The sequence below is a fragment of the Antechinus flavipes genome, chromosome 5, assembly GCF_016432865.1.
Source record: "Antechinus flavipes isolate AdamAnt ecotype Samford, QLD, Australia chromosome 5, AdamAnt_v2, whole genome shotgun sequence".
In the NCBI taxonomy this organism is placed as follows: domain Eukaryota; kingdom Metazoa; phylum Chordata; class Mammalia; order Dasyuromorphia; family Dasyuridae; genus Antechinus; species Antechinus flavipes.
The window spans coordinates 193057327-193082992 of NC_067402.1; the positions used below are offsets into that span (position 1 = coordinate 193057327).

The 25666-nt window shown below is 35.7% G+C and overlaps 1 protein-coding gene across 1 annotated transcript in view; it reads right to left on the reverse strand.

Annotated features, from left to right (window-relative positions):
- Positions 1 to 2317: 2317 nt before the first annotated feature.
- The window catches only part of LOC127539323 (probable polypeptide N-acetylgalactosaminyltransferase 8), a 34265-nt gene continuing 10916 nt past the window's right edge, over positions 2318 to 25666 (reverse strand). The window contains exons 5-11 of the mRNA XM_051963479.1: positions 23355 to 23552; positions 22107 to 22221; positions 12437 to 12622; positions 11368 to 11505; positions 8980 to 9075; positions 4238 to 4405; positions 2318 to 3493 (exon numbers count right to left, since the gene is read on the reverse strand). Of these exons, the coding sequence (XP_051819439.1) occupies positions 3338 to 3493; positions 4238 to 4405; positions 8980 to 9075; positions 11368 to 11505; positions 12437 to 12622; positions 22107 to 22221; positions 23355 to 23552 (1057 nt within the window). The 3' untranslated portion in view covers positions 2318 to 3337. The remainder of the gene's footprint in view (positions 3494 to 4237; positions 4406 to 8979; positions 9076 to 11367; positions 11506 to 12436; positions 12623 to 22106; positions 22222 to 23354; positions 23553 to 25666) is intronic.

Sequence of the window (25666 nt, forward strand, 5' to 3'; positions counted from 1 at the left end):
ATAGGAGGTAGGGTATTAAAAATGATGACTCCATCACTGCCATCATAGATGGGATTTCTTTTTTTTTTTTAATAATAACTTTTTTATTGACAGAACCCATGCCAGGGTAATTTTTTACAACATTATCCCTTGCACTCACTTCTGTTCCGATTTTTCCCCTCCCTCCCTCCACCCCCTCCCCTAGGTTGCAAGCAATCCTTTACATGTTAAATATGTTGTAGTATAGCCTAGATACAATATATGTTTGCAGAACCGAACAGATCTCTTATTACACAGGGAGAATTGGATTCAGAAGTTAGAAATAACCTGGGAAGAAAAACAAAAATGCAAACAGTTTGCATTCATTTCCCAATGTTCTTTCTTTGGGTGTAGCTGCTTCTGTCCATCATTGATCAATTGAAACTGAGTTAGGTCTCTTTGTCAAAGAAATCCACTTCCATCAGAATACATCCTCATACAGTATCATTGTTGAGGTATATAATGATCTCCTGGTTCTGCTCATTTCACTTAGCATCAGTTCATGTAAGTCTCTCCAAGCCTCTCTGTATTCATCCTGTTGGTCATTTCTTACAGAACAATAATATTCTATAACATTCATATACCACAATTTACCCAGCCATTCTCCAATTGAAGGGCATCCATTCATTTTCCAGTTTCTAGCCACTACAAACAGGGCTGCCACAAACATTTTGGCACATACAGGTCCCTTTCCCTGCTTTAGTATTTCTTTGGGATATAAGCCCAATAGAAACACTGCTGGATGAAAGGGTATGCACAGCTTGATAACTTTTTGGGCATAATTCCAGATTGCTCTCCAGAATGGTTGGATTCATTCACAACTTCACCAACAATGCATCAGTGTCCCAGGTTTCCCGCATCCCCTCCAACATTCATCATTATTTTTTCCTGTCATCTTAGCCAATCTGACAGGTGTGTAGTGGTATCTCAGAGTTGTCTTAATTTGCATTTGTCTGATCAGTAGTGATTTGGAACACTTTCATATGAGTGGTAATAGTTTCAATTTCATCATCTGAAAATTGTCTGTTCATATCCTTTGACTATTTATCAATTGGAGAATGACTTGATTTCTTATAAATTAGAGTCAATTCTCTATATATTTTGGAAATGAGGCCTTTATAGATGGGACTTCTGAAGCAAGAGAGAGAGAGATGTCCAATTAGTGCTAGATTGTCTGCTGGATTAAAAAAGGTGATTTCTTTCTTTTTCTTTTTCTTTCTTTCTTTCTTTTTTTTTTTTTGGTCTACATTTCCTTCATTTTTTTTTAAATCAGGAAAACATATACAAAATCCAAAGTTTATCTGTTATTTAAAGTTTATTTACATTTATGCTTAACTCGTCCAGATGTCAGCCAGATAAAGATGTGGTTGATCATATGTTTCAGTTTATATCCTTCATTATTTAAGAATAGGAAGTATTTAGAAAGTGCAGGACAATGGCAGGAAGGTAATGTAAAAAGAAAGAGACTGTGGTTCTGACCTTCTGTTTATTTAAAATTTTCAGGACTCCATCCTGAGTAGAATCTCCTGAGCTAAATGAAAGATGATATTTTTGATATTTACTTCTTTTCTATTTTATATAAATATCTCCCCAAAGTTATATATTGTAAGCTATCCCACCCCCACCTTATCTTAAGTGAAAAGTGATAGTGACCACTACTATCAGGTGAGGAGCTGAATGTTGGTAAGTCACATTGCGTTCTCCATTATCCTAATGCTTGGGCCCCATGTCTTTCTATTTTAGAACTTATTAGCCAACTTTGAACACACCCAACTCATGTTTCTGGATAACCATTTGGTTTGCTCCAGATTTTTTCTTTCTTTTCCCTTCCCTTTTCCTCTCAGCTCAAAGCATCCATGGTATAAACATGTCTTTATGAAACATTATATCTCCAGGAATTTCTGTTCCTTGAGCCATCTAACATGTACCAAAACTGACTGTGCCATTACGCCTGCCCCAATTTCTCACAGTTATGGCTTTGGGATGTAGCACCATGTTTGTGAATCTGTGGAGTTAATTGGTAATTAAAAGCTGCCAGGCACCTGACTTAGTCAAGATGATATTCAGATTTGAGCTGATTTGCGGATCAAATTTAGTAGCGTTGGTGGTAGCTAAAGTGTACAAAAATCCTCTTGGAAATACCTTCAAGGCTCAACAACAAAAACTATTTCCTGTGCCAAAAGTATGCAAGCTTACATGGTAGTAAACACATAGACATATCAGTCAACATACCCTCTGCTAGTTACCCCTGTTTTTAACAAATACCCATCAGACAATAAAACAATTGAATTACAAAACATTTATCGAGTGCTTTTTACTATGCTAGGCACCAAAGATACAAAGTTATATCTCCACGCTCCAAATAGATAATAAAAATATTCAAAAGATCTGTAGTTTCATAATGATGGGCACTTTGTGGTGTGAAAACACTCTCCACCAACCCAGATTTCAGATCAACCCATCACTTCACAGATAAGCCCTAGTTTAAGGCACATTAAAATGAAAGGAAGTTAGCGCTCATCCTAGATCTTCTGGTTTAACTCTCTGACTCAATACCATGATGTTTTTGCATTTACTAGAGCATTTACCTGGTCTAGAGAGTGGCTAGAGAAAAGCAGTCTGATAAATACAGATTAAAGTGGTGATTAGAAGAGTATGGTTTACATGGCATATTTCTATATACAACAATTTCAAATATAAAAAAGGAGGGAATGGAAGAGAATCTTTGCTGTCAAGAGAAAATCCTTTTGAGAATTTTATTTACAAAGATCATCTGAATACAGTTTCACCTGACGTATGAGAATAGAATTTCTCAAGTCATACAGAAAAGCACCAAGAGCACTGGACTGCTTTTTGGGGATACAAGAAAGGGAAGTTATGGAGAAAATTAGTAAATAGGGTAAATACAGAAATTGTTGGCTAAACAACATTATTAAGACCCAAACATAAATGCCCACACTGTCATTTTTGTCCTCCCCTTCTACCAACAGACACAAACACTTTGCATCTAGATAGTGTTTATTTCAAGAAACTTCAAAAAGAGATAACTGCCAATGGGAGTTTTGCTGAAGAAGGTAGAAACAATTTGTCATAGTATTCTCTTCCTTGTCCTTGAAAAGTCCCACTTCTTCATAATTAGATCTACCAAGTTGCATAATCTATTTGAATTTATAACATTCACTCTCTATAACTTGGGTATTCAAAAATTGCCCTTGTTTATAGACATGATGAGCACCCATCTTTGAACACTTTCAGGATCTGACATTATCCTTCCAAATGCCAGAGCTAGTACCACCAATTTAGATTCTCTTGGATCAAGTCACTTGCTATTCTCCGTACTGACCCAGTCTCTGACAATATGGTCAATGTTCCACAGTTGTCCTGTACACTCCCGGAGGATGAGGATATAGAATTTTGTGGCATCTTCCTGCATTTCCAGGCACCTTCTGGTGTCCCTGTTGATGATAGCTGCCCCCTGAATGGGAAAAGAACAGGGAATGATTTTAATGAAATGTCCTGTCCAACAAATTTTCTTCTTGTCCCATATCTCCATCCTCCTTACTCAACATTTGCTGTCTTCTTTCTATAGCCAGAGTTATGTGCAGAATAGACAACAAATCTATCCACTTTAGCTCAAATGATCTCCTAATTCAGCCTGCTCTGAAGGTAATGGGACAGGGGGAGGAATAAGCATTTGTATAGTTCCTCTTATGAGTTAGGCACTCTACTAGGCTCTTTTTATAACTGTCTCATCTGATCTTCACAACAGTAGGCAGGTGCTATCATTACCCTCATTTTATAGTTGAGAAAACTGAGACTAAACTTTTATTTTTTTTATTTTTTTTATTTATTATTTATTTTTTTATATTTTTTTTTGAGACTAAACTTTTAAATGACCAGATTAGAATTGAGTTCTTCCTAACTCCAGTCCAGTACTCTATACCTGCACCAGCCCATGCCCAGCATGTTTTATGGAGCACTTAGGTGATGCAGTGAATACAGCACTGGGCCTGTAGTCAGAAAAACCAGAGTTCAATATTTGTGAGATCATGGGCAAGTAATTTGATCTCTTTTTTGCCTCAGTTTCTCAACTGTAAAAAAACTGTAACAATAATAATAGCAGGGTTATTATGAAGATCAAATGGCATAATATTTATAAAAAGAGCTTAGCATAGTGTTTGGCTTTCAAGTCAAAAATCTAAAATCCCCATCAACTTACCTGTTTAAAATCCCAATGTGTATGCATTTTTTTATATTTCACATTAGAGCCTGCTGCTAATTTTGGCTCAAGCCCTTGGCTGGGATCCACAAGGCACCATTTTTTGGAGAACCTATCATTATATAACAGTCCCAGGCACAGCTCTCCAGTTAGAAAGTAGAATGCAACCTAAAAGAGGATAAAGTAGCCTGTGAGGGGTACAGAATCATTGATGGTAAACACCTAACTCAGGGAAAGCCAACAGGGAAATCATTGTGTTTGCTTGTCTTATTTCTGGGACCCACCTCTGAAAGAGGGGTTCTCCCTTTATCGTCTCTTGTTCCACTAAATCCCCATGGAGAAGAGAATCTCTATGTTTGGTTTTTATTTTTTGGTGGGAGGGTATTAACAAGGCAATTGAGGTTAATTGACTTGCTCAGAGCCATATACCAAGTAAGTATTAAGTATCTGAGACTAGATTTGAACTCAGATTCTCCTGCACTATTTAGCTGCACTGAGAATCATTATGAAAAGGTATCCACTTTCTTCACTACTTGAGCATCAGCAGTAATATGGCAGAAAGAGCATTTACTATTTGCAGATACAATATGTAAGCAATGGACTTAGAAAGGCAAAAGGTAGTTACTACCCTTGAGGATCTCACAGTCTAATGGAATAGTAATATTGCTAATTCAGTAATAATGCTAATAATCAGTAGCATTTATATAGCACCTATGTGTGCTAGCATTCTATCCATAGTATCCCTTAGATGCTTCTAATATTCAGGATAAAAGAGATATAATCAATGGAGGGAAGAGCTAGAAATAAGGGGGAGGGAGGTCAGGATGGATTTTGTGTAGAAGAAGAGATTTTAACTGGAACTTCAGAGAAGCCAGGAGATGGAGGTCAAAAATTATTCCAAGCACAGGGAAGTCAGTGAAAATATCACTGAATCACAGAGCACTTGATAAAGGAAGGTGAGGTGAGGAGTGTGTGTGTGTGTGTGTGTGTGTGTGTGTGTGTGTGTGTGCAAGAATAAGTGTAGGAAAACTTTAAAAAGAGAGGGGTCGGGTTGTAATCGATTTTGAATGCTAACTGGATTTTTATATTTCATCCTAGAGGTGACCCCAGGAAGAGACCCTGGAGTTTATTGAACAGGGGCTTGATGGGATCACATTTTCACTTTAGGAAGATTAATGTGACATTACAGAAACTGGAATGGAGTGGGAAGACACTTGAAGCAGGCTTTTGCAATAGTCCAAACATGAAATGATAAGCATCTGTACCAGGGAGATAGTGTTTCCAGAGGAGAGATGGGGGCACATACTAGAGATATTACAAAGGAAAAATAGTTTAAAAATAGCACTTGGCAACAGATTGAGTATAGAAGGTAAAAAAAGAGAGAATTGTAGAAATGAGTATTATACTTAGATTGCCAACATGCATGTCTGGAAAGATGGTGGTTGAAGGAAATCATGCTAAAACAGAAAGTATAGGGATCCTGAAGGTGAATTCCATATATGTGATTTCAAATATGGTCTTGGGGGAAAGAAGGATACTTGCTTTTTGACTCTCAGATTAATCTCTCCATATATTTTCTAGTTCTCTCATCTTCCAGGCACCTTTGCATTCACACTCTTTTTCTCAGACTTTATTCTTTGACCATAAAGAAATACTTATTAATAGTTGATGCCAAATTGCAAAGAAATCCCTAGTGGAGTGTTGTAAGAAGTTCTGCCTGAGCCTGGGATATTTATCATGTTTATCAGTGTCTTGAATAAAGGTACACTTAATATACTTATCAAATGTGTGGATAAAACAAGTGAGGAGGGAGAAATACCATCTTGAAGGATAGTCAGGATCCAAACAGATCTTAAAAGGCTAAATAATTGAGTTAAATGTAAAGGACAATTGTAATTTAAAGGTCTTTTTAGATCTTTATAGAAGGTCTCTATAAAAGAGATAATTTTCAGATGAAGAAATTAAAACCATTTCTAGTCAAATGAAAAGGTGTTCTAAATCATTATGGATCAAAGAAATTAAGACACCTTTGAGATACACTACACACCTCTCAGATTGGCTAAAATGACAGGAAAAGATAATGACAAATGTTGGAGGGGATGTGGGAAAACTGGGACACTGATGCATTGTTGGTGGAATTGTGCACAGATTCAGCCATTCTAGAGAGCAGTTGGCACTATGCTCAAAGGGCTATCAAACTGTGCATACCCTTTGATCCAGTCTTGGATCTGTGTCCCAGAGATCATAAAGGAGGGAAAAGGACCCACACGTGCAAAAATATTTGTGGCAGATGTTTTTGTAGTGGCAAGAAACTGGAAACTGAGTGGATGCCCATCAATTGGAGAATGGCTGAGTAAATTGTGGTAGATGAATGTTATGGAATATTATTGCTCACTGCTAAGTGAAATGAACAGAACCAGGAGATCATTATATACAGCAACAGCAAGATTATATGATCATCAGTTCTGATAGATATGGCTCTTTTCAACAATGAGGTGATTCAGACCAGTTCCAATGATCTTGTGATGAAGAGAGTCATCTATACCCAGAGAAAGGACTGTGGGAACTGAGGATGGATCACAACATAGCATTTTCACTCTTTTTGTTGTTGTTTGCTTGAATTTTGCTTTTTTTTTTCTCATTTTTCCTCTTTTTTATCTGATTTTTCTTGTGCAACATGACAATTGTGGCAACGTATAGAAAAATTACACGTTTAACCAAAAAAAAAAAAAAAAAGACAAAAGGACAGCTAAATGGCACAGTGGATAGAGTAGCTGAGTTAGAGTCAAGAGGACTTGAGTTCATATTTAGATTCAGGCACTTAACACTTATTAGCTGTGTAATCCTGAGCAAATCACTAACCCCCAATTGTCTCATAAAGAAAAGAAAAAAAACCTAATGAGTTTGAACGACAAATGCATGTGAAGGGACTTATGATTTTCATATTAATCAATATATGTGTGCTGAATATATTAAAAATTTAGATTTTTTTTAGATGTCCCATTTTACCAGCACATTCTAATATGGGAATCAGAGACTCACAATGCAATTTAAAGCAATAAATTAATTCCTGATAATGCTTTCACAACCACTATATTCCTATGTCTGTGTATGCTGAGGGAAGCAAACCAAAAACTATAGAACCTGTTCTATCACAATATCTGATTCTATACTCCATAAGCAATAAAGCCCCCCCCTCCCAAGACTTAAAACAATTAACTTAAGAAATGTTCCTACAGGACTCAAGATCATCTGTATTATCCTGCACTCACGGTCTTGCCATGAGAAAATGCTTAAGATCTGGAAATGATTTTATTGTAATACCCTTTCTCCTTTCCTTCCCAATTGTGATTTATGTATATAATCTTTGCTTTTTCTGTAGCATGAGGAGCTCTCAGGAGATGCTTCAGGTTTTCAAATTGCATCCCCTTCTCTGAAATTAATTTAATTAAACTGCTTCTGATTGCTAGAATCCTCTCTGGCCTGCTCTGTTTCATCTCTGGCCATTCCCAAGTTAGAAAGTAGTCCAGTAAAATTCTGTTAACTCTAAATCTGAACCAAAAGTCTCTTATTAAGTTTGGGGTCAAAAAAAGCTAATGGAATCTTTGACTGAATTAAGAAAGAAGTGTCCAAAACGAGGGAGGTAAATCCTTCTCATGTACTTTTCCCTGATTAGATTACTTCTAATGCCACATTTTAAGAGGGACACTATTTGTATGAAAAGTGTCTAGAATATGATGAAGGACCTGGATAGTCTGTTCCATGAGGAATACATAATTACTAGGAATGGTCAAAATGAAAAAGAGAAATCTTGATAGCATTCTTTAAGATTCTGTCCTAAGCTCTCTTTTATCTAAACTCTCTTCTCACATGCATTTATAATTTCTATGTAGATAATATGGAAGTTTGTATCTCCATTCTCAACCTTATCTGGATTTCTAATTACCTCTTGGATATTTCTCCATGGGTAATATACCAGTCAGTCAATAAGCATTTGAGTCCCAATTGTACCAAGCTATGTTAAGCACGAGGTAGTAAAAAAAAAAAGAGGCAAAAGACAGCCACTGTCCTTAAGGAGCTTATAATCTAATGGAGGAGATAACAAGCAAGCAAATATGTACAAACAAGCTACATAGTGAATAAATAGGAAACCAGATTCATCATCTTCCCCACATAAAACTTCTTTCTCCCTTTCTCTTATTTCTTATAACGTCCAAGATTATCCTTTTTCTAACCCCTAAACACCCAAGTCTTTTCATTTCTACATCTGAAATATCTCTCAAATCTTGTCCCTTTTCCTTTGCCCCATTTAATTCATTAACATTTATTTTTAACATACTTTTTTGAAATTTTGAATTCCAAATTTCCTCTTTCCTACCATTCCTGCCATGCGGTTTGAGAAGGTAAGCAAAGTAGAATCAATAATTTCCATATTAGTCATGTTGCCAAAAAAAATTAAAAAAAAAAAACAAAAAAAGTGAAAAAAGTATGCCTCAATCTGCATTCAGAGTTCATCAGTTCTCTCTTGTGGAGGTGGATAGCATTTTTCATCCTAGATGTGTTGGAGAATTGTCTTGATTAGAATAATATTTAGTCCTCCTTTTACATTCGCCATTCCTAGCTTCCCTCAGTTCTCTATCAGGTCTTAATCCAAAACCTAACAAAAGCTAAAAGGAACCAAACCATAAGATTTATGAAGAGTGAGAGGTGGCAGAGTAGAAATGTCTACCTTGGGACCATACCTGTGATTCATACCCGTGGCAAAAATGCATGATTGGAGTTTTTCCTGACACAGGTCCCTGATCAATGCAGAAATTGTTGTCCAAAGCATTTTTCATCTGAAAGAGCAAACACACACAATACTTTTGGCAAAGAGAGACCAAGAAAGTAGACCCATCATCCATACTTCACCAGGATTTGGCTTTTTACTATTGATAGGCATTTTCATCTTAAAGGATGATAGATTTAGTCTTGAAAGGGATTTCAGAGTATCTTGTGCTATAGGTTCATTTGACAGAGGCCTAGGGAAATTAAGTGACTTGCCTTAATATCACATAGGTTGTTAATCAACAAAGTTGTTTCTTAGACTCTATATTCAGTACTGACACAAGCCAAAAGAAAGATGAAGTTTGGGACCTGCCTATTTTTTACGCACTAGGAATGAGACACATATTTCAGAGGACAAGACAGCTGTAATCTTTTCAAGACATCCACTTGCCTCCTAAAGAATCCTAAAGTAGCCTCTGCGAAAAGATGAGTGGTTGAAGTCACTTTCTTAAGTTAGCTGAGAACAGTGCTGGTTCTGGAAATTTGGTAATGGCTGGGAAACAAGGGGAAACAAGAGGATCTAGCTACCTTATAAAAAGAAAGAAAATAGTGATTGGATCAATGGATCCGGGAGTATACAAAATTTTAAGGGAAATAATGACTTACATAGTACTTTATTTATTTATTTTTGCTGAGGCAATTGAGGTTAAGTGACTTTCCTGGAGTCACACATTAGGAAGTGTTAAGCGTCATAGGTCCGATTTGAACTCAGGTCCTCCAGACTTCATGGTCAGGGCTCTATCCACTTCACCACCTAGCTGACCCTTATATAGTACTTTAAAAGTTAGCAAAACACTTTACCTATGCTACCTCAGTTCATGCTCACAACAACCCTTTAAGTTGTTAATAAGTTAATAAGTACTCTTTAAGTTAGTAAGTTAAATACTATTATTAATTCCTATTTTGTAGGTGAATAAACAGAGCTCAAGAGAGGTGAATGATTTGCCCAAAATCTCACTTCTTAGACTAAATTTTAACTTAGTTTATCTTGTCTGCAAATCCATTTCACCATTTACTTGTCTCAAATCTGGGAAATCTGGAAATGGAAACCAGTAAATGGAAACCAGGAAACTAATACTGCATAGTAAATAGAAATCCTGATCATAAAGAATTTCAGAGAGGAGAGGATTCTGGGAAGATGATGGAGTAGGTCAGAAAATTTTTGGCTCTCCAAATTTTCTCCACAGAAAAAGACAAAACATTGCATTAGAGGGAACATAGAGCAACTGAAATAAAGAAAAGTCAAGGAAAAGCAGTTCTCCTAAGATGGACTTTTTTCTGCCAGGGGACAGTTTGTTTTTTATAACATCCTTCAAAATTGTCATACAAAATTGTCAATTTAAAGAACTCGAGCAGTGGGATGCTATTGTCATTTGCAGTTGCCTTGGCAGTGCCAGATCAAATGATGTTGAAGGCCTTACAAAGCCAACAGATTGGATGTTTCTCATCCCTGTTCTGAAATAACCTAAGAAAATCCCAGGATAGATTTGACTTCCAGGGGCAGAAAGTGCAAACACCTCCAGGTGAACTCTGCAGAATCAATGAACCACAAGCCCCTGGAGCAGCTGGGGCTGGGAAGCAGCCTAAGCCTTAGAAATATCCATTTTACAGACTGTGGGGTTCTGATAGCCGAGTGAGAGAAGACTGAATTCCATTGTCAAAGGATTCCAAGCGCAGTTGTGCTGATCAGACAAACCTGGGCTGGGCCACCATAAGGAGCTATCCCACGCCTGGACAGGGGACGCTGCTGGCTGTGGGCACCAGCAGGAAAGCAGTCTCAGGTTCCAGGGAAGAGAAGATGATGTAGTCTGAAGCCAGCAAAGAGATCACAAAGAATAAGCTCATTTGGTGGACTGTGTGAATGACCCAGGACTCTACCTCAGGCTTAGGAGAAGAGAGGAAAGCCTAAGGCTGGGCTCCAGGACAAACTTCAGAAAATAACAATAAGAAGGGCTTGAAGCTTGGGGCACAATTCTTCATACTTTGGGACTAGAACTTGACCACACAATAATTGATAATAAGAAAGAAAAGAAAAAAATAATCAAAATGAGAAAGAACTCAACCATAAATAGTTACTATGGGGATAGAAATTCATATTCAAAGGAAGAAAATAGAACTAAAAAAACCATTCCTTCTTCAATGAGAAATGTCAAATGGAGGCAGAGCCAAAATGGTGAAGAGGAGACAGGTCTTTATCTGAGTTCTCTCCAATCTCCCTCAGATCAACACCAGATCATTGCCCTTGGAGAAAAAACCAAGTTTGTTTTAATGTGTCTCAGAGTATGCATAAATATGGTACTTACTCTTCCGTAACCGACAACGTTTTGTATTGGCTTTAGAGATGGATAAACATTTTTAAGGTACCAGTCAAAACTTCGACAATTCAGTTTCTTCCTGAGTTCCTTTCTGGAAGACACGTCTCCATAGTCTATGCCATGGTTCTACAAAGGAATCATTTTTTCTTTCAGAATATCAAATCTCAAAATGTATAACTCCCTTATCTATGGCCTAAGTGGGTTCACATGACAAGTGGACAATTATTCTGTGACAAATGGATAAATATACAGTGTACTGGAGGTAACTTTCACAGCCTTTGGTTTTCTTGAAAACAGAGAGTAGTAGCATCATGATCATTTGTCAAGCCTCCTTAAAATAAGTTAGTGCATGCTGTCCCCACCTTTTATAAAATAATATAGCCTTTCAGCTGATTATAAAGACTGCTTTCCTACAAGTTATGGGAAAGTCAAAGTGGGACAAGATTAGAGTACATGATGTGCAAAGTTTCAGAAAAAAGTGAATTTATCTATTTTCATTATTTAACCATTTCAGTTCACTTTGGTCCTGCAAAGAAAGCAGGAAAAAGCAGAAGTACTATACTATGTGAACTAAGAAGTGGCTTCTGGATGAAATGAGGATTTCTTCTCTCATTGTGTTCTAATATTTCTCAAAAGCATAACAGTCATAAATTGGAAGCAACATGTGCTAATTATTACATATTTGCAACACAGGCTAGTAACAGCATTTTTTTTTTTAGTTTTCTCACTATCACACCATTATATATACATATATAAACACACACATGCACATACTTTTATTGGGCATTTATTGTATCTTTCAAGATTTATGATTTTAGTGATGTGGAGTATATTAAGGGGTGGGTGAACAATGTCCATTGTCATTTAGTTTATGTGCCATGCCTACATTTGCTCAGAATTCCTGATTTCTCCCATGGCATTGCTAGCCAGGGTTGGAGATTTGGGGATCTGTGTGGAAGTGAGTTTGATCTGAGACTGAGATGCTACATTTTTATCTTTTTCCTTATCTTACCCACCCTCTCTCATTTTCTTTTCTACCTTGTAGTAAGTGACAAACCTTCAAAGGAAGATTCCAGTAATAGTAAACCATGAATTTGTAATTATCCATCCAAACTTCAGCCACACGAAGAGCATTACGCTTCATGAATTGCCTAACATCCCAAGCATAGGGCTTGAAGGCTCTCTCCAGGTGAACAATCCGAGAACAGGGAAGGACCTCAATCTTTCCTCCACACTGCCACACCTGCATTAAAGAAATTACATATTGTGTATATATGTATACACATATCTATCAAATTATAAGTTTGTCTCATAATCAATCATCTTTAGGACCATTTCAGTACTGTTAAAAACATGAATTCCTTCCATCTTGCCTTGATAGCCATCACTGAACTTTCTAATCTCAATTCCTTTCTTGGCAAGGTTATTAGGGTACCCAGAAGATGAAGGATAGAGCAGTACAATCATGGAGATCTAGTTTACTTAAAAATTTAGCACAGTTTTTGAGAAAGTCTCTTAGCTGCCCTCTTTGGGAATAAGGTAGAGAAGTAAGAACTAGATAGTAGTACAGTGAAGGTGGATTTTGAGAACTGGTTGAATGACAAGTCCCCAAAAGCAGTCTGTAATAAATCAATGTCAAGTTGGAAAGATGGCTATCATGGAGTCAGTCAACAAACAATTACTGTGTGCCAGATTCATAATTTTGAAGAGAATAGTTTCAGTTGAATGATAAAGTCAAAAAACAGAGTGCAAAGAAATAAGAGAGTGAGAAGAAAGAGCTAACAATTATGGGTGGCCTTCTCAAGGAGTTTAGATACAAAAAAGTTAGATAACAGAAATAGATGGATCAAATGAGGATTTTTTTGAGGGTGCAGGAGTTTGCTGGTGGTAGGAAAACAGAATATAGATAAGAAGAGAATGAAGATTAGTGAGAGAATAAGAATAATAGAGGGGACAATTTGCCAAAGAAGATGGGATGCAATGGGATCCCTTGTTTATGCAGAGGGGTTAGGCTTGACAAAGATAAGGGCCACTTCTTTATGTGAGACAGGGGTGAAGAAGGACATAGGAGAGTATCTGAGTGATACAAGAGGGAGAGGAAGAAAGGAAATAAATATTTATTAAAAGCCTATTATGTACCGGGCACTATGCTAAATACTTCACAAATATTATTTCATTTGATACAGCAACTCTGGGATATGGATGCTATTATATTCCCTGTTTTAGTGCCAAGAAAATTTTACCTGCTAAGGCAGACAAAAGTCGAATAATTTGCCCCAAGTCACACAACTAGTAAGTAAGTGGCTCTGGCTGGAAATAAATTCAGTTCACCCTGTTCTAGTCTTGGTGCTCTAATTTAACGTCTCTAAAAGAAAAGGACAGAAAGAATACTCTGAAAATATCCTTAATTTTTTTCCTATAAAATATAAGACAGGGCTGAGGGCAATCTCTCAGAGATCTGTCTTTTGCAATGCCACTTTGATAAATTTCTTTTATGAGTGATAATAATTAATAAACACATAACTCTTTGAGGTTGACAAAGTACTTTGCATATATAGATGGTACATTTTTCAAATATACAGATGATTCAAAGCTTAGCATAATAGTCCATTGGCTAACAAAGTTTAGACCAAAAATATTTTATTGGATTTGAGCTTTGAGCTAAATTTAATAAGTAACATTTTTAAAAGATAAATATAAATTCTTCCATTGTGATTTAAAAAATCAACTTCACAAGTAAAAGATGGGGACCAGTTCAATATATCAATAAATATAACAGCCAAAAAACCAAATTAAACAAAAAAGCAACCTGACATTAAGAAACATTAAGAGACAGGACAAGACAGTTAATAATCTCCCCAAGCTCAAATCTGGGTAATTTTATATAGTTCTAAATGTCAAATTTTAGGAAGAACATTTTCAAATATAGAATATCTAGAGGAATGGCCCTTATGGAAAAATAACGGGCTTTAATACCATGTCATACAAAGAATGTTTGAAAAACCTAGGATATTTAGACAGAGATTGAAGAAACATAAATGCCATATTAAAGTATTTAAAGGGCTGTTATTTATGAAAGGGTCTTATGCTGTTTGGCTTCAAAGGACTAAACTATGAACAATCATAGAGGATGAAGAGAAAATTAAAATAAACTTGATGAAAGAAAAAAAAACTTATCCCTACCATTAGAGCTATCAAACATTGGAATGGGTTGGTTTAGACATAGTTTTGATTATTGTCATTAGAATAATTAATATCCACATCACACTAACACTGTCTATCAAGGATCAACTGTTATGTTCCTCTTTTCTTTTTCTATACTTTTTTAGAGAGTTACAATTTCTATACTCTCCCTTAGAAAATTACTTCATAACTTTCTCAACTCATAGGGTTGATTAATATCTACAGATAACTCACAGATTTATATACCCAAATCTTAATCTTTCTGCAAAACCCTAGTCCTTTATCATTAGACATTTCAAACTAAATGCTCCATATGCATCTCAAATTCAACATGTTCCAAATAAAAGTCATTTTCTTTCTCAGAACCCATCCCTTTTCTGAATTTTCCTCTTTCTGTTATGGGTACTGTCATCCTTGCAATCTTAGGTTCTCAATTTCATACTCATCCTTAATTATTCATCTTCTCTTGCTCAACATATACTATTAATTGAGAAGTTTTGTAGATTCTGCTTCCATGACAAATCTTACATCTGTCCCCTTCTATTTCTATGATCACCTTTCTAATTTAGGTCCTCATCAACTCTTGTCTGGAGTAGAATTTCAATGGTCTTTTAAGTATTCTTCCTATCCCATGTTTTTCTCTTCTTTAACTCATCTACCTCACTGCCAAAATGTTATTCCTGAAGCAAAGTGTTGCCAATAACACTCCTCTGCTCAATCAATTCCAGTGACTTTCTGTCATCTTTTGGATAAAATAGAAATTTTTCCATTTGGTATTTAAAGCTCTTTACAATCTGACTTCAACCTCCCTCTCCATTCTTACATCACATTATTCCCTTTAATAAAGTTCTTAATCAATCCAAATTGGCCTTCTTGTAGTACCTCATAGGCAATATGCCATCTCTCATCTCTATACCTTTGCATAGATTGGTCCTCTGAGCTTGAAATTCCCAGCTCAGGTGCAGCTTTTTGAATTTGAATCTTTAAAGTTCAGCTCAAAGATCATATTATGTATGAAGTTTTTATGATCACCTTAGCTACTTATGGTCTTTTCCCCAATATTATCTTGATTTTATTTTATATGCATGTATTTATATTATAAATTCATGAATAATGTATTAATATTACATATTATATGTACATAATCATATACATAATACTGTATATGTGCATATTTGCCACTATTTTTGAAATGTACACTTCTTTGGGAAAAGCCTGTTTAATCTTTGCCTTTGTATTCTCTGTACCCTAATGAATGCTTGTACTTAAATGATTGCTCTAGAAGAATATAGTCATTGAATGAATTTTTTAAAAATGATCTAGCATACTCCCTTACATAAGATTGATGCTTAATAAAAATTTTAAGTTAAATTTAATGAAAATATACAGCCTTGAAAGAAGATTAGAATAAGGGTAAGGGATACATGATTCAACTCTTTGAGGAATTGTCATATGAAATGGTATTAGACTTGTTTAGCTTGGTCCTGGAGAGAAGATTAGTTGTAAGTTACAGGAATTCATATTTCAATTCAACTTAAGGAAAAATTTATTAACACTTAGAGTTGTTCAAAAGTAGAAGTTACACCCTAATCAACAAGTTGAGCTGACTCTATGGCAGATACATGTACATAAAGGCAAGGGATACACTAGATGAGAAGGCAAGAGTGAATAAAATGTATCAAAGTATGGTTTAGAGGGGATTTGGTCCCATGATATTTTGAACATTGTTATTTGCTAGCAATATTAAATCACTAGGAATATTATTAAAAATAGAAGTACCGAGGCAATTTTATATTAAAACAAAAAAAGCAAAAGGCATTTGAAATTGAGACCATTATTTTTAGGGTTATTAGATTCTCATGTAATAGATGTTAGAAAATGTGTTTCTTTAAGTTAAAACTGAAGTAAATGAGCTGTTTGAAATAGGAAAAAAAGAAAGTAGAATTTAGGGCTCTATATAAGGATTATTGAGTCCTCTGTCAATGGTTATCTTCAAGTAGATTACTGAATACAAGTTATAAAATAAGAAGGTTACTTGTTGCTCTTGTTTCACACAATCAAATTAGAGAAAAATGTCAAACCATAAGAAGTAAATGGCAAAAGATATAAACTTTCATTAGAGTTCACTAGAATTATCCTGTTTTCTTGTAAAATTTATAGTAGTCACCAAGAATAAACTATGAAATAAAATTAAGCATTATCTTTCAGGGAAAAAAGGATGGACATTCAAAGAAATAGGTGAATTTCATTTATTTTTGATGAAAAGACCAGAACTGAACACAAAATTTGTTTTTCAAATACAGAATTCAAGAGAAGCATAAAAAGGTTAAAAAAAAAAGAAAAATATTTTTAAAGGGAAGTAATAGCAATACTAAACATATTAGCATCCAAATTCCTAGAAGAGAAGTTAAGAGAGCTGCAAGAAGAAATAGACAGCAAAACCATTCTAGTGGGGGATCTCAACCTTGCTCTATCAGAGCTAGATAAATCAAGCCACAAAATAAATAAGAAAGAAGTTAAGGAGGCAAAACAAAGTCAGGAACTATGTGAACACAATTACAAAACACTTTCCACACAAATAAAGTCAGATCTAATCAACTGGAAGAATATCAAGTGCTCATAGATAGGCTGACCTAATATAATAAAAATTACAATTTTGCCTAAATTAGCCTACTTATTCAGTGCCATAACAATCAAACTGCCAAGAAATTATTTTACAGAATTTTAAAAAAATAACAAAGTTCATTTGAAAGAACAAAAGGTCAAGAATTTCAAGGGAATTAATGAAAAAAATGCAAATGAAAGTGGTCTACCTGTATCATATCTAAAAGTATATTATAAAGCTTTGATCATCAGAACTATATGGCACTGGCTGAGAAATATAGTGGATCAGTGGAATAAGATAGACTCACAAGATACAATAGTTAATGACTATAGTGATCTATTGTTTGATAAACCCAAAGACCTCAGCTTCTGGGATAAGAATTCACTATTTGACAAAAATTGCTGGGAAAATTGAAAATATTATGGAAGAAACTAGGCATTGACCAATGAATACCTAACACCCTATACCAAGATAAGGTTGAAATAGGTTTGTAATTAAGACATAAAGGGTGATACTAAAAGCAAATTAGGAGAACAAAGGATAGTTTACCTCTCAACTCTGTAGAGAAGGAAGGAATTATAGCCAAAGAAGAACTAGAGAATGTTATTAAATACAAAATAGATAATTTTGACTATATTAAATTTTAAAAGTTTTGTATAAACAAAACCAGTACATCCAAGATCAGAAGAGAAGCAGGAAATTGGGGGGAAATTGTATTCAAGGGTTCTGATAATGACCTCATTTCTTTTTTTTTTTTATAGATTTTTATTTTCAAAACATATGCATGGATAATTTTTCAACACTGACCCTTGCATAGCCTTGTGTTCCAAAGTTTCCCCTCCTTCCTCTACTTCCTGTCCTAAATAGCAAGTAATCTATGTTATACATGTTCAAATATATGTTAAATCCAATATATGTAAACATAGTTATACAATTATCTTACTGCATAAGAAAATTTAGATCAAAGAGAAAAGAAAATGAGTAAGAAAACAAAATGCAAGCAAACAATAACAAAAAGAATGTGAATATTATGTTGTGATTCACCCTCCATTCCTACAGTTCTCTCTCTGGGTGTAATTGGCTCTTCATCACAAGATCATTATTAACTAAAGGCCTCATTTCTTTTTTTTTTTTCCATAAAAATTGTAGATGAATTTTATTTTATTTTATTTAATAATAACTTTATATTGACAGAATCCATGCCAGGGTAATTTTTTTTTACAACATTATCCCTTGCACTCCTTCTATTCCGATTTTTCCCCTCCCTCCCTCCACCCCCTCCCCTAGATGGCAAGCAGTCCTATATATGTTAGATATGTTGCAGTATATCCTAGATACAATAGATGTTTGCAGAACCGAACAGTTCTCTTGTTGCACAGGGAGAATTGGATTCAGAAGGTAAAAATAACCCGGGAAGAAAAACAAAAATTCATATTTGTTCCCAGTTCATATTCGTTTCCCAGTGTTCTTTCTTTGGGTGTAGCTGCTTCTGTCCATCATTTATCAATTAAAACTCAGTTAGGTTTCTTTGTCAAAGAAATCCACTTCCATCAGAATACATCCTCATACAATATCATTGTCGAAGTGTATAATGATCTCCTGGTTCTGCTCATTTCACTTAGCATCAGTTCATGTAAGTCTCACCAAGCCTCTCTGTATTCATCCTGCTGGTCATTCCTTACAGAACAATAATATTCCATAACATTCATATACCACAATTTATCTAGCCATTCTCCAATTGATGGGCATCCATTCATTTTCCAGTTTCTAGCCACTACAAACAGGGCTGCCACAAACATTTTGGCACATACAGGTTCCTTTCCCTTCTTTGGGGTATAAGCCCAGTAGTAGCACTGCTAGATCAAAGGATATGCACAGTTTGATAACTTTTTGGGCATAATTCCAGATTGCTCTCCAGAATGGTTGGATTCGTTCACAACTCCACCAACAATGCATCAGTGTCCCAGTTTTCCCACATCCCCTCCAACATTCATCATTATTTTTTCCCATCATCTTAGCCAATCTGATAGGTGTGTAGTGATATCTCAGAGTTGTCTTAATTTGCACTTCTCTGATCAATAGTGATTTGGAACACTCTTTCATATGAGTGATAATAGTTTCAATTTCATCATCTGAAAATTGTCTGTTCATATCCTTTGACCATTTATCAATTGGAGAATGGCTTGATTTCTTATAAATTAGGGTCAGTTCTCTATATATTTTGGAAATGAGGCCTTTATCAGAACCTTTAACTGTAAAGATGTTTTCCCAGTTTGTTGCTTACCTTCTAATCTTGTTTGCATTAGTTTTGTTTGTACAAAGGCTTTTTAATTTGATATAATCAAAATTTTCTATTTTGTGATCAGTAATGGTCTCTAGTTCATCTTTGGTCACAAATTTCTTTCTCCTGCACAAGTCTGAGAGATAAACTATCCTATGTTCCTCTAATTTATTTATAATCTCATTCTTTATGCCTAGGTCATGGACCCATTTTGATCTTATCTTGGTATATGGTGTTAAATGTGGGTTCATGTAAAGGCCTCATTTCTAAAATATATAGCAAATTTTAAGAATGCAAGCCATTCTCCATTTGATAAATGGTCAAAGCATATGAACAGACAATTTACAGATGAATAAATTAAAACCATTTCTAGTCATATGAAAAAAAATGCTCTAAATCACTATTAATCAGAGAAATGCAAATTAAGACAACTCTGAGGTACCACTACACACCTCTCAGATTGACTAAGATGACAGGTAAAGAAAATGATGAATGTTGGAGGGGTTGGGAAAACTGGGACACTAATACATTGTTGGTGGAGTTGTGAACTATTCTGAAAAGCAATAAAGAACTATGTTAAAAGAACTGTCAAACTGTGCATACTCTTTGATCCAGCAGTTTCTGTACTGTGTCTATATCACAAAGATATCATAAAAAGGGAAAAGGACCCACATGTGCAAAAATATCTGTAGCACTCCTTTTTGTAGAGGAAAGGAATTGGGAACTGGGTAGATGCCCATTTGTTGGGTAATGGCTGAATAAGTATATATATAATGGGAATATTATTGTTCCATAAGAAATGATCAGCAGAATGATTTCAGAAAGGCCTGGAGAGACCTATAGGACTAGATGCTATGTGAAGTAAGTATAATTCTTGGTTCTCTTGGAACATTTTACACAGCAACAAGAGTATGCATGATCAGTTCTGATGGACATTACTCTTTTCAATAGTGAGATAATTCAGGTCAGTTACAATGGTCTTGTGATGGAGAGAACCACCTGCATCCAGAGAGAGGATTGTGGGGACTTGAATGAGTCACAATATGGTATCTTCACGGTTTTTTGTTTTTTGCTTGTTTTTTGTTTTCTTTCTCAAGTTTTCCCTTTTGGATCTGATTTTTCTTGTGCAGCATGATAATTGTGGAAATATGTATACAAGAATAACACATGTTTAATATATATTGGTTTACTTACTGTCTAAGGAATGGGGTAGGGGAAAGGGAGGGAGAAAAAAATTGAATTCAAGGTTTTCCAAAGGTGAATGTTGAAAACTATTTCATTATGTGCTCTTGAAATAGTGGTATGCTAGATGGCCATGTACAAGGTAGGAGAAGGGGAACCACCTTTTGATGAGAAAATATTGTCTTTGTTGTATAGCTAGTTGGTGTAGGAGTCAAAAACTAAAAACCTAGTTCCTGACTCTCCTAAATTTTTCATACTACATTAGACATCAATAAAATATGTTCTCTACTAGAATAATAAGACACATTAACCATTACACATATTAAAATATAACCAATCTTCTTTTGTCTTTCTGTATCCTCTTTAACTTTTTCTAAATAGGTTAAGTAGGCTTCAGAATTGCCAGGTAGCATTACATTAGGTCTTTCAGGTTTAATTGGTGGCAATTCTCAAGCATTTTTGGAAAATTCTCAATGTATTTTTGGTAGTCTATACTCGGTGAAAGAAAGGTAGAGGAACAAAATGGCAATCACTTATTGAGTTTCACCTCAGTTATTCCCCCAGTACCCAGTGATAATTATAATGTTTTATTCATGAAAATCCCACTCAAGGAGTTCTGCTTCCTATACCTTCCTAAAAATCTCAGCCACTTGATGATTTGAGCATTTACTCTCCTACCCTTCCAGGGATCCTCAAACTTTTTAAATAGAGGGCCAGTTCACTGTCCTTCAGATTGTTGGAGGGCCGGACCTTAGTAAAAACAAAAACTTTGTTTTGTGGGCCTTTAAATAAAGAAACTTCATAGCCCTGGGTGAGGGGGATAATCGTCCTCAGCTGCTGCATCTGGCCCGGGCCATAGTTTGAGGACCCCTGCTTTTGTGCACAATTATTCCAAAACTGTTCTACCTGTTTCTGTTTCTGTAATGCCAGAGAAACTGAGGCAAGACAGAGATTTTTAATATTTTAATTGTGGAGAGTTTAGACTAGCTGGTTGAATGGGACTCATGTCCAAAAATCATTCGACACTCAGTAACTGAGTCAGGGAGCTTTTAAAGGGCCCTTAGCTAAGCTTTTACAAGCAGGATATAGAAGCTGAGAAGGCAATTAGTTTAACATTTTATAGCTGTTGTCTTTACTTCAGAGAGAGAGCGGAGAGAGATAACTCAACTTAGTATTTACAGTTTGAATCATGTCTCAGTGCCTGTCAAAGAAGGGAGTAGGACCATTCTTGGATAGATAGGGACTTCTAACAAGAGCATAGGAAGGAAGTGAGATAACATAATTCTGCTCCAGGGAAGTTTTGGACAAGGATGGAGTCAGAGTTGTGAGTACCTGGATCATTGTTTCTCTTTTCTATCTTTCATTATGTCATAATAGTATGTAAGACTCAATTTCCAGTCTTAATGGCAAGGAAGGGCAGGGCAGCTCCCAGAATTTTTACTCCTGATTTGGACAAGAAAAACATCAGAAATTTACCCTCAGGCCTAGTTCCACATTTTCTCCTCCATAGATTTCCATTCCATTATCAAGGGATCCAATCTCTTTCAAGAACAGTCTGTCTGCAGCAAAGATTCCCATGATAGAAGGACTCCTATAGAAGCACAAAGAAAATAAAAGTACTGGAGTATGGATTTGGAGATGTGAGGAGTAGAGCAGGGATTTGAATGTAGGAGGGGAAGAAAAGAAGGAGAAAAAAGAAAGAAGAGAAGAAGAAAGAGAAGAAAAAGGAAGAGGAGAAAGAAGAGGAGAAGAAAGAAAACAAAGAGAAGAAAGAGTAAAAAGAGAAACAAGTGAAGAAAAGGAAAATGGAGAATGAGGAGGAAAAAAAAAGAAAAATAGAAAAAATAATGCTGTTAAGGGACAGATCAATTCTCCTGGAATCTCCACAGTTGTGGATCACAACATCTGAAAGAGTTGCAGGGCAGCCTTTGCTGACACAGGTGTTGTGGACTGGGAATGAGATAAATTGGAGGCAGAGGGAAGAAGAGGGAGGTCATACAATGCAACGACCTCTCAGTGTCCTTGTATCATCCTCTACCAGAGGAGATCCATTCTGGGTTGGACCTCTAGCAGCCACTGTCAGGTGGCTCCTGTATATTCCAACAGCTCTCCCATGTATTTCAACATAATGCCATACTGACATTTTTTATCTGTGCCTCAAAAGTCATTATGGAGAAGTGATGGACTTAAAATGCAGAAAGGGATTTTTTTTTCATTTGTTTTTGTTTCTCATATCATTACTATGGGAACTTTTGTTTCTGTTAATTTGTTCAAGGGGATTTGTTTTACTTTTTTTCCCATTGGGGGAGAGCAATCTACAAGATCCAATACATAAATATTTTTTCATTGATAAAAAGCAAAATAACAGGGGAATAGGAATGGGTAAAGGCAAGAGCAAAGATCCATTTGTCCTGAAGATATCCCGTCGGTTTAAAAATCTTCTCCAAGGCATTTAAAAAGTGAATCATCAAAATAGAGTTAGTTTTTCCCAGAGAAAGCTAGATGAACTCTCAATTGAACTTTGATGTCTCGTGTCTCCTAGGTTGCTTTTGCTTTGTTATACAGATTGCTAAAAAGTGTACTGTGTCCTTATCTGATTGAGAAGAAAAGCCTAGGTTGATTTTTACAACTTAGAAATAGCCTTACTTGATTCCAAACTGAAAAAAAAAATCCACATCTCTAGGACTTTACATTTCATTCCCATTGCAAGTAATCCAGACTTACTTCATTGGTGCAGTTTTATCCATCAATAAAAGCCAGCTTTTTGGAACAGGCTCATAAAGGCACCAGAGGGCCCAATCAAATCCAATAGAAGCTAAAGGATAATGTTCCACTTCCAAGGTATCAAAATGAATTTTGCCTAATGTTGGTGACACAATCACAGTCCGGTCTTCCTGGATCCTTGCTAGGATGGGCTCTGCCCTAGAAAGGTAACATAAGTATATCAGACTATGTTAAGGCAATACCAAATGAAATCCAGGGTAATCCATACAAAATAATTTCCTTTACACCATCTTTTCTGCTTTTTCCCACTATGTAATGCCAAACAGAGATTTAAGTAGAATTAGATGAAGGCACTAAAATTTAGAGGGTAAAAATAGAAGTCATACTACTTCAGCAGCATAAAAGTAAATTTGTGAAGCACCTTCTTAACAAGACTATATAGTTAAAAATAAGCTACCAGATAATGCAATTCCTCCTTCTAGCAACTGTATCTCAGGAAAATTTCTCCCTAGTCTGGTCTTATTCCCCAACAATAGACTTGCAGCATCTTATTTTCTTTTCCCCATCAACAGGCTATATTTCTTAGGGTCCCTCTACCTAATTAAACTTGTCTTTATAACTTTCTCTGAAGCTTGATTTCATCTTGCTTGCTCAGGAAAGCAAAATTGCTAATTATAGTTTTACTGGATAGTGAGACACAACAGTTGAACTTTAAGGGTGACTGAAATCTCCAGAGTGACTAAGGCAGAATGATGGATTTATGTCAAGATCAGTTTGTAGTTGGAAATCCCTCTATCCCAACATTAAGAATCCCTCAAAAATTAGATTAAACCCTATTCCAGGGGACCAAGAAGGCCGATTGATTTAAGTACAAGCCAAGGAGTGCTGAGTCATTCTTGGATGAAAAGTACAAGTTTAATTCAGTACTAAGAATAAGAGAATGAACAAAGATTATCAATTCCACTTGATATTCTGGGCTAACAGCTCTCCCATGACCATGTCAGCAGAAACTGTACCTTATAATGCAACTAACCAAGAACAGAGAGATTTACTGAAGATTAGAGCAATACTCCCTTACATTTGAAAAGAATACAATCTACAAGACAGCTGGATGGCACAATGGATAGAGCACTAGCTCTAGAGTCAGGAGGACCAGAGTTCAAATTCAGCCTCAGATTCTTACTAGCTGTATAACTCTGGGCAAGTCACTTAACCCCAATTGCTTCACACACACAAAAATATAATCTGCGAACTCTAAAAACAGTTTCTAGTAATCCTTAGTTAACCACACATTCTCTACACCTTGCCTCAGTATCACTGTACTTTACTCTTAAGACCACTCTGCATTTGGGGCAATTTGGTAGGACAATGAATAGAGCATAGAGCACTGGGGTTAGCACAGCTTAGTTTAAAATCCAATCTCATAATTTTGTTAGCTGTGTGGCCCTAGGCAAGACATTTAATTTCTATGTGTTTCCATTTCCTAATCTGTAAAATGAGGGCAATTACAGTACCCAAATCCTATTTTTGTTGGGAAGAAAACTAAGATAATATTTGTAAAACACTTTGTAATCTTAATATACTATATAAATGTGAACAGTTGTTGTTATTGTTATGTCCTGTGTGTATTTGTGGAAGATATACTCCAAAGTTGGGGAAGATTCTTTTATATTGAATCTTTTATACTTGCTTGGTAAATAATATATCTAAAACTTAATTCACAAGGAGTGATAAACATTTAAGAGCACACAGTGTATGCTCATGAAAGCCTATAGCGTGAGAACACCCAACAGTCTTCAGAGTTACTTAATTATAAAATTCTGAGGCAAGAAGTAATTTCACTCTCATGGACCTAGCCTACTAATTTGAGCTGAAGTTGGGGAAGTACCAATATACATAAGCAATGTAAAATGCATAAAGATATTAACAGATTGGGGGCAGGAATCAGGAAAGGACTTAAGCTGGGTCTTTTAGGAAACCATGGATTCTAAGAGAGAGAAATGAGGATGGAGTATGTTCTAAGTACGGGGTACAACCAGAGCATGGAAACAGGAGGGGAGCAGTATATAGAAATAAGCAAGAAGATAAATTTGGATGGGCCATAATATGTGTAAATGTATAATAAGGCTTAAAAGGTCATACAGGGACATGAATAAAAAAGCCAAACAAGAGAACAGAACTCCTCCTCAAACAGAGAAGTTTATATTAAACTCTAAGGGTGATTGAATCTTGGATTTTACTGAGTAGAAGAGGACATAATTAGACCCATGATTTAGGAAAATCATCTTAGAAACCAGTGAGGACAGATTTTG